This window comes from Tasmannia lanceolata, unplaced genomic scaffold (assembly GCF_043159265.1).
Source record: "Tasmannia lanceolata isolate RefF3 unplaced genomic scaffold, GAP_Taslan_0.1 ptg000003l, whole genome shotgun sequence".
Taxonomy (NCBI): Eukaryota; Viridiplantae; Streptophyta; class Magnoliopsida; order Canellales; family Winteraceae; genus Tasmannia; species Tasmannia lanceolata.
In genome coordinates this window covers 40,437,570-40,454,021 of record NW_027518680.1, presented here as the reverse complement: position 1 = coordinate 40,454,021, position 16,452 = coordinate 40,437,570, and the positions used below count along the sequence as shown (strand labels likewise).

General features: G+C 39.4%; 1 protein-coding gene across 2 annotated transcripts in view; it reads right to left on the bottom strand.

The window, feature by feature from the left end:
- The window catches only part of LOC143854572 (MAR-binding filament-like protein), an 82,145-nt gene that overhangs the window by 51,968 nt on the left and 13,725 nt on the right, over positions 1 to 16,452 (bottom strand). For both annotated transcript variants that reach the window (XM_077364606.1, XM_077364613.1), the window contains exon 4: positions 6,567 to 6,674. In XM_077364606.1, the coding sequence (XP_077220721.1) occupies positions 6,567 to 6,674 (108 nt within the window). The remainder of the gene's footprint in view (positions 1 to 6,566; positions 6,675 to 16,452) is intronic.

Genomic DNA, 16,452 nt, shown 5'->3' with positions numbered 1-16,452 from the left:
ACAAGAGCCTCAAAAGGCTTTACTGCATCAAAATTTCCGGCTCTAGAAGTGATGTTGCAGGCTACAATCTTGTGAATCAATCTCGGAGTAGCATTCATTGAGTGAGCATTGATATTCAATTTATCTTCAGGAGGAGGGACGGTTCCTAAGGTATCATAAACATCTGTCATGACGAAGTGATTTTCGATTTCATTCTTACCCCAAAAGAAGATCCTCCTACCATCATTGCGAACTCCAATCCATCTACAAAAATCAGCTAAGTTTAGCCCAAACTCTCCCTGAAGGTATGCATTCATCACAACACCCTTATGAGAAATGTCAAGGTTTGCACAGAAATATCTAATCAGGTCAGGGTAAATTATAGCACCATATTTAAGAAACAAAACCCAACCTTGAAATGCGAAGAGTGAGGTGAGATCAAACTTTTCAAAGTCCTTGAAGATCACCTTTCTTCCTGAGATGATTACTCTGTTTGAGAATTCATTGTAGCGATCCATGGCTTTCTTATTGAAGAAATGTTCGTCGGGGAACACCTCTTCTTCCGGTTCGGTTCGCGCCTTTTTCCCCTTTTGTACGATGGTTTTCCTTGATGTCGACATTTTAGAGGCTAGGGTTTTGAGAAGGACAAGAAAAACACAATGAAAATGAGGGAAAGGGAGAGTAGATGAGGAAGATGAATAAAGAGAGAAATCAGAGGATTAGAGAGAGATATTGCGAGAGAAATGAAGAAGAACAATGGAGAGGAAAAATAAGAGGAATACAAAATGGAAGATGTAGAGAGAGAGAATGAGAAAAGGAAATGGAAGAAAACTCACTAGAATCCTTTAATCTTGAAGTTCTTCAATCGAAAATGGCTTGGGAGCAAAGAGGGAAGAGAACCCTAGGAGAAAAAAGAAATGGCGGAAGTGAAAAAGTGATCCGCGGACGCCTTTTAAAATCAGTTTTCGATCGTCGCGGTCGACCAGGTTATGGAGGTCGCCCGCCGCGATACTACTGTCCAATTTTATTTTTCACAACGCGACCATCCGCAGTCGCCCGCTGAGGGTCGGTCGCCCGCCGCGACACACCTATTTCTTTTTACTTATGTCCAGGTTGCCTTCCGCGGTCGCCCTCCGAGGCTCGGTCGACCGCCACACCCCTGTTTTGGATATTCATATTTTTCAAGGGATTTTGTAGACAAGTTTATTTTCTCCTATTTTTCTCGCATCTATGGGATTCAAGTGGACTTGTAAGCATGATCCCCAGACTATGTGAGGACTCCCAAAAATTCATTTCTATTTTCTCATCATTTAAGCTCAAATGGATGTTGGACTTATGTTTTCAATGAAGTTCTTTGTGGATGTATATTTGATGAATTTTGCTAGATATCAAAATATATATGTTTGATCAATGCCTAGCAATTTTTGACATATTGGTTCATCTAGTTGTGGATGCTAAGTACATATGTGTGTGTTCTTGCACTTAGATGGATTTTTCAAAATAATTTTCAATAAAGTACAACATATAGTCTAAAGAGATAATTTCTTGTTTTCTATATAGACTATAGGTTAAATATGATGTGATCATTAAGCTCAATAAGCAAGAATACATTCTACTAACAACATGACTGATGATATGTATCTATGTTTAATTATGACATGATACATAATTAAAGCACAAGTGATCTAAATACAATAAAGGTCATATTGAAACAGTATCTAGAGAGAATTCATATGATATAGCAATTAAAGCACACCCCATATATCAATAATTTCAAACAATGAGTTAAGTGGGAGATTTTGGAACCCAATTTCATTTGGTTCCAACCAAGTTTGTGTGTGGGAGTGTATCTTTTCTTATCCACACAAACTTGCTTGATTTCACAAATCTAAGCCTACACCTAGATTTGTGATGCCCTAATCTACCACAATATTAATAAGTGTGGGTAGATGAAGAGCAACTAGAACCACAAGAATACATATGATGACAAACATGTTGTCATTTTCTTCTTGTATGCTTTGGTTCTTCAAAGAGAGTTCTTTATTAACTAATTTAATCTCATTCAATTGATTTTCAAAGCAATTTGTTTGTTGAGATAAATTAGCTTTTAATTTTTCTTCATTCTCACAAACAAGTTTATATTTTTCATTTAAATCTTTGTTTGTGATATCAAGGTTTTCCTTTTGTTTTCCAAGGATAGTGCACTGTTTAATTAAGTCATCATTTTTTTTATCAAAATTTTGCTCAAATGACTTAATTTTTCATTTCTTGTCAAACATTCATTAACTTCCGATTTCAAATTTTCAATTTGTTTTTCTAAATCGGAAATTGAATGTTTGAAAGAATTTTCCTTTGCAAAAGATTTTTGTAAAGTCTCTTTCTGTTCAAAAACAAAATATTTATCATTTGAAGAAACACCATCATCTTTCTCATAAAAATTTTCAAGATTGGTCCAAATATCTTTTGCATTTGTACATGATGGTATTTTCTCAAAAGCATTAGGACAGTCCACAACATATTATAATAATAGCTTTTGAATTTAATGAAAATAATTTTGTATCATTTTTAGTGCATTTCCTTTGAATAGAAAATCCCCTTTCAATGACATCTTAGATGTCAAAATCTAAGGATTTGAGATAGGCAAGCATCTTTACTTTCCAAGCTCTATAATTTGATCCATCAAAGAATGGAGGAATTATAGCGGATTGCCCTATCTCAAAATCCATTTGGATTGTCACGGATCTTTATCTCTTGTAGATTTTGATTAAATAAAAATCTCTTTATGAGCCTTCGCTCTGATACCAAATGAAATACAAGGTGACAACCCAAGAGGGGGTGAATTGGCTAATTAAAAAATTTGGGGCTTAATTAAGTGGATTATTAAAGTCAAGTTTCCAATTAAGCCTTGACAAGTTCTAACCCTTAATCAATCAATAAGTATAATGAAGGCTAGGGATTAGATATTACTTTATGCTCATATATCTAATCCATAATGAAGGCTAGGGATTAGATATTACAGGGTTGAAAAACTCAACCTGCGAAAGCCCCAACGGATCTATTTCCAAGCCGCGGCGGTCGACTGAGGCACAGCGGTCGCCCGCCCTTATCAGGCTCTTCTTTTGAAATTCAAAATTCATACTGACGCGGTCGACCGGCCATATGGCGGTTGTCCGACGAGGACTTCCTGTTTGAATTAAATTTTCGCTCAAAACACTATCGCAGTCAACCTCCAAGACCAACCTGGATTGTTTCTGTTTCAAACAGAAACATATCCGCGGTCGCCCGGCTTACCCCGGTCGACCGGCCTGCTAAATTTCGAGATGCCCTGGAATTTCCGGTTTCATCCCGCGGTCGCCCGCCATAGCCCGGTCGACCGGCCCTGAGTGAAATTCCATTTTTAACTTTAAAATCGACGGGGTTTGGGCTTTGGTCTTTGAGCTTTACTCCTAGGTTTTCAAACACGTTTTTGGGTGTGCTGATAGTTTTCAAAAATGTAAAATGTTAAGTATGAAAATTGTAAGCCCAAGGGTGCACATGGGTTCAATCATTCACCTTACCTTCTTGTTTTGATGCTAGCAAACACAAATTGATTAGCATTGTCAGACTAATGTGTTGCTTTGAGATGTTGTGTTGTATACAGAAATTTCATGTCATAATCGCCATCACACACTCTTCACAACGCATGACTTGTGGATCAAGAATCAAAGGAACCAAGAGCTTACACCTACATTTGAGTCATCCTCATATTAAGATGCTCAAGTAAAGAAGCTCATCATGAAGATCCAACAAGTTCCTAAGCAAGTGTCAAGAAGAAGCTTGGAGCTGAACAAGTCATTGGTGACACCTCATGCACCTCACAACATGCAGTGAAGATTGGAGAATGTCACAAGAGCCAAGACAAGGTCAAGATGTTCACCCATGCCGAAGAAGTCCAAGAAAGTGCAAAGGAGCCAAAACATTCCAAGAAGACTCAAGGTTCTTATTTTTAGAATGTATTTGGAGTCCTCTTGATTTTATATAAAATGCACTTTCAAAGGTTTTCAAAATGATTTTTATACTTAACATTTTACATCTTTGAAAACCATCAACACACCCAAAAATGTGTTTGCAAACCTTGGACTAAAGCCCAAAGACCATAGCCTAAAAGCCCCTGGATTTTGAAGTTAAAATGGAATTTCACTCAGGGCCGGTCGACCGAGCTATAGGCCGGGCGACCGCGGGATGGAACCTGAAAATCCAGGCTATCTCGAATTCTATCGGGCCGGTCGACCGAGGTAAGCCAGGCAACCGCAGATGCGTTTTTGTTTTAAGACAGAAACAATCCAGTATGGTGTGGGCGGTCGACCTCCATGGGTCCGGGTCGACCGCGGTAGTGTTTTGAGCGAAAATTTAATTCAAACAATAAGCCCTCGCCGGGCGACCGCCATTAGGCCGGTCGACAGCGCCGGTATGAATTTTGAATTTTAAAAGAAGACCCGATAAGGGCGGGCGACCACTGTGCCTCGGTCGACCGCCGCAACTGGAAAATAGATCCGTTGGGGCTTTCGTAGATTGATTTTTTCAACCCTGTAAATTACAGTTTTACCCCCAAATGGTCATATTTTCTTGTGGGAGCTATATACACTATCTAAACCTTTCTACATAACCTTTTTGCAAGATCAAATCCCATCTTCTTGAACCTAAACTTTTATATGAAAGGTTAAACCTCTTTGAACTTGTATTTTTACATTCTATCAAGAGGATCTCCATAGCTTTTACATTTGTATATATTCCTTGGAGAGTCTGTGAGCTTTGAAAGTTGTAATCAGCCTATAAAGAGGCATTAAGAGTTCTTTTATTTTATTTCTTCATTCTATAGTTGAGGGTCTCCGATTTGGCCCGGAAAGAAAGGTAAATCAATTGTACGAGGAAGGTGTCATCGGAAAGGCTTCGTGCAGAAAATGGTGTGATCCTTTGGAAGAAGGAGTTGGTGTAAGGCTTTAAGATTCGCCCTTTGAATAATCTTATTGGTTAGTGAAGAATCCCAAGGAGGAAAACTTGGAAGAGTGGAGTAGGTCAAGTTGTGACCGAACCACTATAAAACTTGTGCCTTGTGGATGCTTTCTTCTTCTCCTTCTTATTTGCACATTGTGGTGATTGGTAATCTCTAACCCAACTTATGTCTATGTTTTAATTGAAATAGGGTTAGTGAATGCATGTTTAAAATAACATTTAAACCCTTGCTCTTAATATCTTTATTAATTAATCAAGGGTTAAACTTGTTAAGGCTTAACTTGTAAATTGGTTTTAGTAATTCAATTAATTAAGCCCCAAATTTTTTAGCCAATTCACCCCCTCCCCCCCTCTTGGGTTGTCACCTTATATTTCAAAAACCATTTTGAAAACCTATCGAAAGTGCATTTAAACATAAAATCAAAAGGACTCCAAATACATTCTAAAAATAAGAACCTTGAGTCTTCTTGGAATGTCTTGGCTCCTTTGCACTTTCTTGGACTTCTTCGACTTGAGTGAACATCTTGAATTTTGTCATGGCTCTTGTGGCTTCCTCCAATCTTCACTGCATGTTGAGAGGTGCATGAGGAGTCACCATTGACTTGTTCAACTTCAAGCTTCTTCTTGACACTTACTTAGGAACTTGTGGGACCTATATGTTGATGCCTTCAATGTAGGTACAAGCTCTTGGTTCCTTTGATCCTTGATAAAAGCTGATCAATTTAGTTTGCTAGCACCAAAACACGAAGGTAAGGTGAATGATTGACCCATGGGAACCCTTGGGCTTACAAGTTCTCTCAATCGTCTCTCCAAAGTTGAAAAGGTGTTTGAACACAAGGAGATCCTGGTGATAACAAAGTTAAGCTTGTTGCTGCCAAGTTATTGAACTGTGAAAAAACTTGGTGGTATGAAAAATAATTGATTGAGCTATCAGAAGGAGAAAATCAGATTGTGGGTGAAAATGGCTATTGAAGGAATTCCTACCCAGTAATTGTATTTGTGACCTTCATTAGTCTTGCCACAATTTTGACAAAATGTGACAAAGTAGGAATTATATAAATGACTTCAATCCGTTATCTTGGGCTGATCTTAACGAGCTCAAAGAAAAACAACTATCCCATTGCCTTAATGAGCTGCATATCCGAATTAAGGAAGAGTTGGCCCTTATGGATTGCACTATATTGAGTGGTTTTTATCACCCGTCATTGACGCTGAGGAGATCTTTTACTCAATGTTTGATTACAGGGACACTTGCCGAGCATGTGTGTCAACTTTCTTATGGCCTGCGAATCTGCATAAAGTAACACAACAGTCGTGAACCAAAGGACCTGATTCCCCAATCTGAACTGCTCATTAATCAACAATATAAACAGGTAATAAGCTGCTTCTTGATACACGTACTTGTAATAAATGCCTAAAATATGGATCTATTCAACAGCATGATTATGAAATTTTTGAAGGTAAAAGAGTAAACATGAAACTCCAAAATATATATATATATATATATATATATATATATATATATATATATATATATATTAGCCCAAAGATTTAAGTTGTAAAATGAGCTGACAATTGTTCAAGAAAATGAAGACCTTTTCCGGTTGCAATGATCGCAAATAGTCCAGCAAGTCATTCTTTTCTTCTCCAACAAAGTGCTGCATTTGAAGGGCAGCATTTTTCCTATTGATTTCACGTAGCTCCTGAGAAATAATTGAAAGAAGCCCCATGAAGAATAGACATAAACAAGCACCTCATTCAATAAGGTTGCAGCTTGATTAGATGGAACGGAAGTAAATTGATTAGTGGAAATAGCAACGGTAAAAATTAATGGAATTTATCACAATTTTAAATAAATGCCAGAATTGGAACAAAAAAAGAGAGAAGTTTTCAGAAAGATCAGCCATCGTTGATTCAATACCTAGTGTTCATCTACAAAACTTACTGAAAAAACAGTAGACAAGCATAATGAAGATCTTCAATTGAAAGAAAATATGCAATTTTTATTCATGAGATAATGGACTCCCGTTTCTCGATGTTTTATTCTTTCTATTTTGCTAATACAAAATGAAAAAAAAAAACTAATGAGAGAGAGAGAGAGGAAGCAGTTTGTTCCTTGTACAACTCCCACGAAGAAGTCGGAATGTGAAACGGAAACAATCAATAGAAGACCCAACTCGAAGGTCGTCCACAATATATAAAACCTGACAAGCTAGCATATGCAATGAAGACATTTCTCCAAGCATTTTAGAACCTGAGCTCAAGCCACGATTAGATTTTTTTTATAGCATTCAAAATTCAGACTTAGTCAATTTGAGCCAGGTAGATCCTTTCACCTTTCTTCATGAAAATTTTCTAAAGGATCCATTAGCCGACCCCAACTAGTTTGGGACAAAGGCTTTGTTGAGTTGAGTTGAGTATTCAAAATTCAAGCCTTTCACCTTATGTACTTCATTCAAACATGCTACTATTGACATCCTCGTACAATGATCACACAAGACAAATCGTAAAATAGATAGCAATGAAGAAAGAAAAAACCACCAGAATCAATCCCATTAATTGGAATCAATAAATGTACTACATATTTATATCTGAACTACTTCAGAACATTCAACCAACCAAACCAAATTACCCTTCATAACGAAAAAGAGAATGCATACTGATGCACTAATGGACAAAACTAACCCTACCAAATTTAACATGGGCTTCTAACATGTTATGACCAAGGTTTTAAATTTCAACCGAAATCCGAAATTTCGGGTTTCGGTTGATACCGAAATCGAAATCGGTAAAACCTGAAATAGTAGTTTATTTCGGCCGAAATTTCGTTTATCTCGAATTTTGTTTATTTCGGCCGAATTTTTGTTTATCTCATATGGATCTACGATTCACAAAAGGACCAACCTATGAGTTGTGTTAGAACAATCTTTCATAGCTAGCTTTTCTTTAGTAGAATACTTGTAAATTGTCTCAGTTGTTTGAGGGGCATTTCTGTAACAGCGAGTATAGAGCATACATGCAATCTTCTAGAGACACTAAAGTCAGGAGTAAAATTGTATTTTCCTCTCAAATATGTAGGAGAAACATTTAAGTAAGAGTAAACTTGTAATTTCCCTTCAGATTAGCTCTCCTCTATAACTAGGGGAGACCACATTGTAAACAGGATATTTTGGAATAAATGAGAATTGGAGGTTGCTCTTAAGATGAGATGTCTCTCCATAGTGTGATGACATCCCTTTGAGGTGAACTTAAAGTTCAGGTGTGATGTCTGTCAATCTTTAGAACTGCTAACAACTAGATCCCGCTAAATCTACAGTCTAACAATCCTCACAACAAATCTGCAGTTTTTTCATTAAAGAACAACAATTCTCCAGCAAGTTTTTATCACTGTCAGTTTCGATCTGAAGCAGTAAGGTTGCTGTCCAGATATATTTGAGAAACCTGGAAATTCCAATTTCTGTTAACTTATTCTATTTGATCTGAAATTCAGATCTAACCTGCTGTTCATATGTGATCAGAAATTCAGATCTATCATGTTGTTTTTTATATATCCTACTGATTAAAGATCAGACCTGCTTTAGATCTATTTGTGCTGAATTCTAGCCCTGTGAACAGATTCCAGCCACCTTAATTTCAGATATGTGATCTATAGTTGCTGAAATTTGCAGATTTGTTTCAAATCTCTGTTGTTGAAATTCCGATTTATAGTTTCTGAGAATTTCATATCTGTTTCCGATTCTGGTTGCTAGATCTATAGCTGCTAAAATTTTCAGATCTGTTTTAGAACTCGGTAGCTGAGATTCAGATCTATGTTATCTCTGTAGTTGCTAAAATCAAGATTTTTCCTATTTCAAGCTTTAAAAAAAATATATTCCAGATCCAATTTGCTCAGAAATGATTTGATTCACTTCATTTCCCTTCAAGTGCATCACTATTGAGAACAAACACTTCACTGAAATTTGCTAGATCTAAGGTGGTTAGGAGTCGCAATCCAGACTCTCACAAAGGTAGACTGGTTTCCAGAGTTTAAGAGACATCTTAAATACAAGGATAGTGGCAGTCTGCTATAGCTGTTGAGTAAATTAAAGGATGCCTACATTCCTATAGATATAGTAGATAGGAAAGTCGAGGTTGTTTTTCAGGTAATTTTTCTTCAAAGATGTTATTTCTTCATGGGATAGCATTCTCCTTTGTTATAAGGTGTGAGGTGCTCCCACTGCTCTGAGTTGAGGCTTTCTGCTATAATGCAATGGAAGATAAGAGTCTTATTTGTAACCACTGGAATGGAGTAACACATGTTAATACCTATATCATGGTTTTAAATTTCGACCGAAATCTGAAATTTCGGTGGGGACCGAAACCAATATTTGGCGAAATTTCTAATTTCGCCATTTACCAAATTTTGGCCGAAATTTCGAGAAAATGCATTTTTTATTTTTTATTTTAAAAAGCGTTAAAAAATTTCGGCCAAAATTTCGGAATTTCAGTCCGGAATTTCGAACGAGTACCAAATTTCGACCGAAATTTCAGTTTTTCGGAAGTCCGAAACCGGTACCGAAATCGAAATTTTAAACCTTGACCTATATGTGCATAGAAGCGGATGAAACTGCTGAACATTTATTTTATTATAGTTTATTATATTTGAAACATTTTCTTTGTTTGATCAGGTTTGGTTGGGTCTTTCAAAGTAGTAAGGAAAATTTATTTAGAGATGGGTCACGAGCACCTTTGAATATATTTGTCGCATCCTATGGAATCCAAAGGTTTTAGACTGAGTAGGACTAAGACAGAGTATATGGAGTGCAACTTTAGTAATGTAAGGAGGCGGGATGAGGATGTAGTAAATATGATTGGACAGGAGGTACCTAAGAGGGATATCTTTCGCATCTTGGTTCAATTCTACGTAAGGGAGGAGAGATTGAAGAGGATGTTAACCATTGAACAAGAGCCGGTTGGTTGAAGTGGAAGCTTGCCTCAGAAGTTCTTAGCGACTGTAAAATCCCTACCAAGTTGAAGGGAAAGTTTTATAAGACAGCTGTGAGGCTAGCCATGTTGTACGGCTCAGAATGTGCATAAGATGAGTGTAGCGGAGATGCAAATGCTTAGATGGATGTGCGGCCACACAAGGTTACATAGAATTAAAAATGAAGACATTCGTAAAAAGGTGGGGGTGGCACCAATTGAGGAGAAGATGAGAGAGCACCGCTTAAGATGGTTTGGACATATCCAACGTAGTACTTTGGATGCTCCAGTGAGAAGAGGCGACTCATGCCAAGTTGATGGAGTAAAAAGAGGTATGGGCAAACCGAATACAACTTGGGTAGAAACAGTGAGGAAAGACTTGATAGCTAGGAACATAACAGAGAACATGACTTTGGATAGGATAGAATGGAAGAAAATGATCCACGGAACCCAACTAGAGCCAGGATTACAGCCGGGTAGATTCCTTTCACCTTCTTCATGCAATTTTTCTAAAGATTCATTTAGCCGACCTCAACTAGTTTGGTACAAAGGCTTTGTTGAGTTGTTGATCCTATGGAGAATTACACCAATGCCGTTCTATGGGGATATAGAAGAAGAGGGAAGGTAGAATTTTCATATGGTGCATGAATCTAAATCTTGACTATTTATTGCGCATTGGCTAACGAGGAGGTTAGATAGTAGAAAAATTAACCATTCGATAAATCAATGAAAAACGATGGTGTCATACAAACGGCATAGAATGAACACCAGCAGTAGTGCTGTTGAATGAGGGTGTCAACAATAATGGAAACAAGGTTCGAACACTGAGAGCGTAACCCCGGAGGCAAGGCACCAGTTACTGCGATCTCCTGAAAGGGCCTTAGGGCATGTAATCGAGGAGCGAGCCATGAGGGAAGGGGGTAGGGTTATAAAAGCATTGAACAACAACAAGTCACGAGTGAAGGGAGTAGGGTTATAAAAGCATTGAAACAGCAGAAGCAACAACAAAGATGTTGAGTACCTATAACAGAACAAAAATAAAGATGAAAATTGAAACTAAGAGTACTGTTTTGTTGTGGTTAAGTTTTGACATGGATGAGGAGCTGAAGTTTGCACTGTACTAAAATAGGTTGATGGTTTGTTGAGGCGGCTGATGGAAGCAGTGGCCAGAATCTTTCAGAGGATTCTTATTTTAGAATCATCTAAAGAAGGAAATTAGGCCGATTAAGTGATCAATAACCCGGCAAGTGTCAGAATTTCATTGGAGGGTGGATCCCAAGTTTCAGGGATCCATGCCTACTTAAAGGGAGCAATCCCAAGAATTGGGATAATCAGATTTAAGACAGATCTCTGAGTTGTAAAAGAAGTGTAAGATATGAGTTCTCTTTAAGTCAAGCAATAAAGAAAGGAAAGCTTTAAGAATTGAACAGTGCAACTAGTATTTTAGAGGGGTGAACGAACAAGATCTACATTGTAACTGGCAAGAAGTCTTAGAAGTTTATGGTAGAAAAGATACAGGAACTGCTAGTTGGGGAGAACCATTTGATGGAGCGGTTAAGCATTCGGAAACTTCGGCATTAGGTATTAGAGACATAAATGCGGTGACGGTTCGAGCTCTCTTACAGGAATTGAGAATCTTTCACAAGTATCTTAATGGTCAGCCACTTGTGGAAGGAGATTCCAGTAACATGATTGGGAGGGCTTCTATTCCAGATTAGGTCGTTGGATATTCAGGATAACTATTGGTTTGGACGTCTGGTGTCCATTTTTTAAATAAGGTAATATAATAGCTGAATCCTTGGCTAAAGGAGTTAATCCAGTACAATTTGTGTCCTTCCTCTTTAATAGAAGTCATTCATAAAATAAAGGAAATTTATGGAGAGGAAGATATGAAAATCAGCTTCAGTCGAAGCATTTATGAATTTAACATCTACACAAACGACATAGCAAGAAGCTTGTTCTTTGGCATTTCTCTAACAAAGTTTGGTATGCTCGACAATTTTCTTGAAGAAATTTATTGCAGTGAAGATTGCAGTCTGCTTGTTGTTGAGATTCAATCCAACGGTGTTGATCAATTCGATATCATATTAAGAACCCCAGCCCCGGGACCAATTTCTGAGAGTAAAACATGAAACGCCAATCCATTGTGTTCAAACCATTTACTGATGTAGATATGTAGGAGCTAATCTGACAGATGAAAATCACTTAAAGAAGTTGAAGAATGGTAACAATCACTTGATCATCCCCATTCTTTCCTCCTCCTTTTTTATCTCCGTTGATGCAAGCAATCCTCCTTCCCTCGGATTACTAGCTCTAGGTGATATACCTAAACTACTCCCAAAAGCAAGGCAACCCCCTATAACATCCAACACCATTGGAGGTCTTTAAATTATTTGATCTTACACCCACCCCACGCAAAATAGTTGCATTACCAAAAATATCCAATAAAAAGTTAAAAACAAAACAAAAATTCTAGAAATTACAACCCATGTGATCTAATTTGATCTAAATCCCATTGGAACATTACAAAAATAAGAAAGAAGAATATCGGTTAGTTTGCTATCTGCACAAGAGGTTGAGCTGATTTGAACTAATAGCCACCAGGCCTCACCATATCAATCTATCAAACATCTCAACTCCTCCCACGTCTCTACTCTCCCATGAGATCTCTTTGGGACATGAATTCATGGCTGAATCTCTCCTATAGAGATCTCTTTCGGAATTTGGTTAGTTTACCGCTGACAGAGTCAAAATCTTTTGTCTTACTCTTGTTTATAAATAGTCAATTACAAATTAGTGTATTTGGGGAAGAAATTGGCTGTCATATGGATAATTTAAAATAATGAATTTCAGTACTCTTGGTAAACAAGCTGGATATGTTCAATCCATAGGACATCACTTCTTGTTGCAAATTTATCCAATTTTTATTATCATATCCATGAATCAAGCTTTCAGAGAACAGCATACCAAAGATCATAGTCATTCTCCCATCTTAAACAAACACAAACATTAAAGAAAATGATCTAGCTTTCACAATTCCAAAACGGTTATAAATTAAGCAAAATAACTTTGACAGAAAAAAGAAATTAGAGGAAGGGCAGAAACATGTCTGCACAAGGTGGATGCAAATTATCTACGTACGAAGATACCTGTAAATAACTACTATGAAACTTAATGACATGAAAAGATAAATGTGTAAAAAATTAAACAAAGAATAGGACCCACCAAATTATGATATAAATAAAATGTCCAAAATTGATGGCCAACAAAGTAATACTCGTGTGTTTATGGAAAAGTGAGAACACATAACCAGGTAGAGCATGTACAGTATACTGACTTACATAAAATATTATCTTAATTACACACAATGAGTAGCACAGAAGCTGAAAAAAAGGGACTACATAATTGAGCATAGCATAAATGAAGAGATGAAAATATCAGGTCAGCATTTATTCCAATAGATGACTCAGCCCTTGAGACGAGCATTTATTCCAACGCATGACACAGCACTTGAGACGAATCACTTCACGTACACTCATTTAACTGTAGATTGTATTTATCTCAATTTTAACATTATTATCTTAATCTGAAGAAGTTTTTGTGAACCTAAATTACAACAAAATCTCTATATTCAGTGAATATGCAGTTAATCCAGTAGTTAATCAACCTTTAGGGGCCGTTTGGATACGCAGATTATCAAATTGTTAGAATAATTATTATACATAGGGTTATTATTGACATTGTACACCTTGCTCTACATAAATACTTTAGTGAGGGGGAGTTCTACCCTAACTCACTATTCTCCTTCTCTAATCTCTTGCAACATGGTATCAGAGCCCTAGGGTTTGCGATCCCTAGGGACCGCCATTGGCCTCCATCTTCTCCATCACTTTCCTCCCCTCTTCGACATCTCGGCCCTCACCACCCGTTCCTCCCACTCCTTCTCCTAACCCCAACCCTAACCCTAACCCGCAGCATCCCAACCCCTCTCCAGCCCCCCCCCCCCCCCCCGAGGCAACTCCCCACCCCCTCCATGCCCCTGCGACCCCCGCTCCCCCTCCACCCCCGCGGCATCTTTCCACCCCCTCCAAGCCCTCCACCCCCACCGCCTCCACCCCCCGCGGCAATCCCTCCCCCCTCCAGCGCCCCGCGGCACCTCCCAAGCCCCCGCGACCCCCCCCCCCCCTCCAGCCCCTTCAGCCCTCACGGCAATCCCCACTCCCTCCAGCCCCCACCCCCGTCTGTCCCACGACACCACCTAGCCCCCTCCCCTCCCCCAAGGCCATCTCCTATCCCCCCTGCTCCCGCGGCACACCCCCACCCTCCTCTCTTCCTATTTTGCAACCCTAATCCTAACATGAAACCCTAACCCTAATTTTGAAACCCCTCAATATTTTTTGAAACCCTGACCCTAGTTTCTAACGAACCTCATGTGCTGATTCGTATTCATTCCTTTTGATCTATTCTTCACGGCTTAGTCTCGGTTTCTCGATGGCTCCCTCTCTACTGTTGTTTCGTGTCCGCGGAGCCGCGATATGAGCCATCGTCTCATCTAGTTGGTCTCTCCATCTCTCTTGCCGTTTGCGTGATCGATTGTTGTAGGTGTTTTTCTCCCTTCGTCATTTGTTGTCATTATGGAGCCACTTGTCATTGTGGATCCCTCTCTTTCCACGACCACTAAGGTTTGTGAACCACACCCACCTATGGCTACCTCCTCTTCTCCTCCCTTGGCACCTGTGGAGGGATACCCATAGCTGACTACTACCAAGCTTGATGAGACCAACTATTTATCATGGAAAGTTGTGATTGAGACATATCTCCTTGGACGGGGTAATGTCAGTTTTCTTCATCAGTATCCTCCCTCGTCTAAAGACCCTTCCTACACACGGTGGGAGCAGGAGGACGCACTGATTCGTACTCTCCTGTGGCAGAGCATGACACCGTCTGTTTCGTCTACCATGATCCTTCTACCGACTGGGATCACACTGCTTTGATGTATTCCTGGGTTGAGAACCTCAAGCGTATTTGTGCTACGTATTCTGAGTAGATATGGCTGCATCGTGGTGATATGTCCCTTGACGCTCACTATGGCCAATTTGTATCTCTTTGTCACCAGCTTGACATATTCATGCCTCTTACCTCTGACATTACCGTTCTTCGGCGACAGCGAGATCAAATTTGTGTGGTCCACTACCTTAACAACCTGAGCCATCAGTTCAATCCTCTATGTCATCAGATTCTTGGTTCGGGCAACATTCCATCACTAAGTGAGGTCTACTTCCGTGCTCAGTAGTGCCTTGGCGAGTCTCCATCGCGCCTCCCTGCTAATAGTTCTGCTCTCGCTGCCTACGATGGTGGTAGTCGCCCTGTTCGTGGTGGTAGTTCATTTCCTTGAGCTCGAGGCCGTGGCCATTGTGGTGGGCGAGCTGGTGGTGGACGTGGTCGTCCTTTCTGTACCCACTGTCAGCGTGATGGCCATCAGATTGAGACCTGGTACATTCTTCATCGTGAGCTTCGTCAATCTCGCTCAACACATCTCACGACAGCTAGCTCATCAGAAGCGCCTCTTTCTCCGTCTAGTGCCGCACCTGCACCTGTTGATGATTCCTTCAGTTTCATTAGGGCAGATTATGAGGAGTTACAGCAACTTCGTCTGAGTACTCGTCCTCCCACTACAGGCTTCGCTCAGCCAGGTAGTTCACCCACGACCCTACTCTCTACCTCCGGGTCCTGGATTATTAACTCGAGAGCCTCAAATCACATGACTGATAACTCATCTCAACTCTCATATTTTCGCTCTTTTCCATCTGATTAGCAGACCATTACCCTAGCTGATGGGTCTACTACTCCCATCACTAGTATTGGTACCGTGTATCCCTCTCCTAGTATTCCCTTGTCTTATGTATTGTGTGTTCCTAAGCACCTTTCAGTTTATTTAGTCAACTCACAAAAAATCTTCAGTGCTCCATCTCATTTTACCCTTCTTACTGTTTGTTTCAGGATCTTTCGACTGGGAAAACGATTGGATCGGGTCGTGAGATGGATGGCCTCTATCGCCTTGACAGTCGACCTTCTGCTGCCGTTTTGCATAGTTTTGTGGATGCCTTCCAGTGGCATTGTCGTCTTGGCCACCCATCACTTCAACGGCTCCTGCAGAAATCATTAGTTCCTAGATCTATTTCATCATTCCAGTGCAAGTCTTGTGAACTCGGGAAGCACCACCGGGTGTCCTTTCCTTCCCGAGTCTTTAGTCGAGTTGCTAGTTATTTTCATTTAGTTCATTCCGATGTATGAGGACCCTCTATGGTCGCATCTAATAATGGATTCAAGAATTGTATTGTTTTTATTGATGATTATTTACGTATGACCTGGGTATACTTGCTTAAGGACCGTTCTCAGGTCTTTTTTGCTTTTCAATCTTTTCATGCTGAAATAAAGAATCACTTTAGTTGCAACATTAAATGTCTCCGTACTGATAATGCTCGGGAGTTATTCTCTGGCGCTCATGGTTTTCAGGAT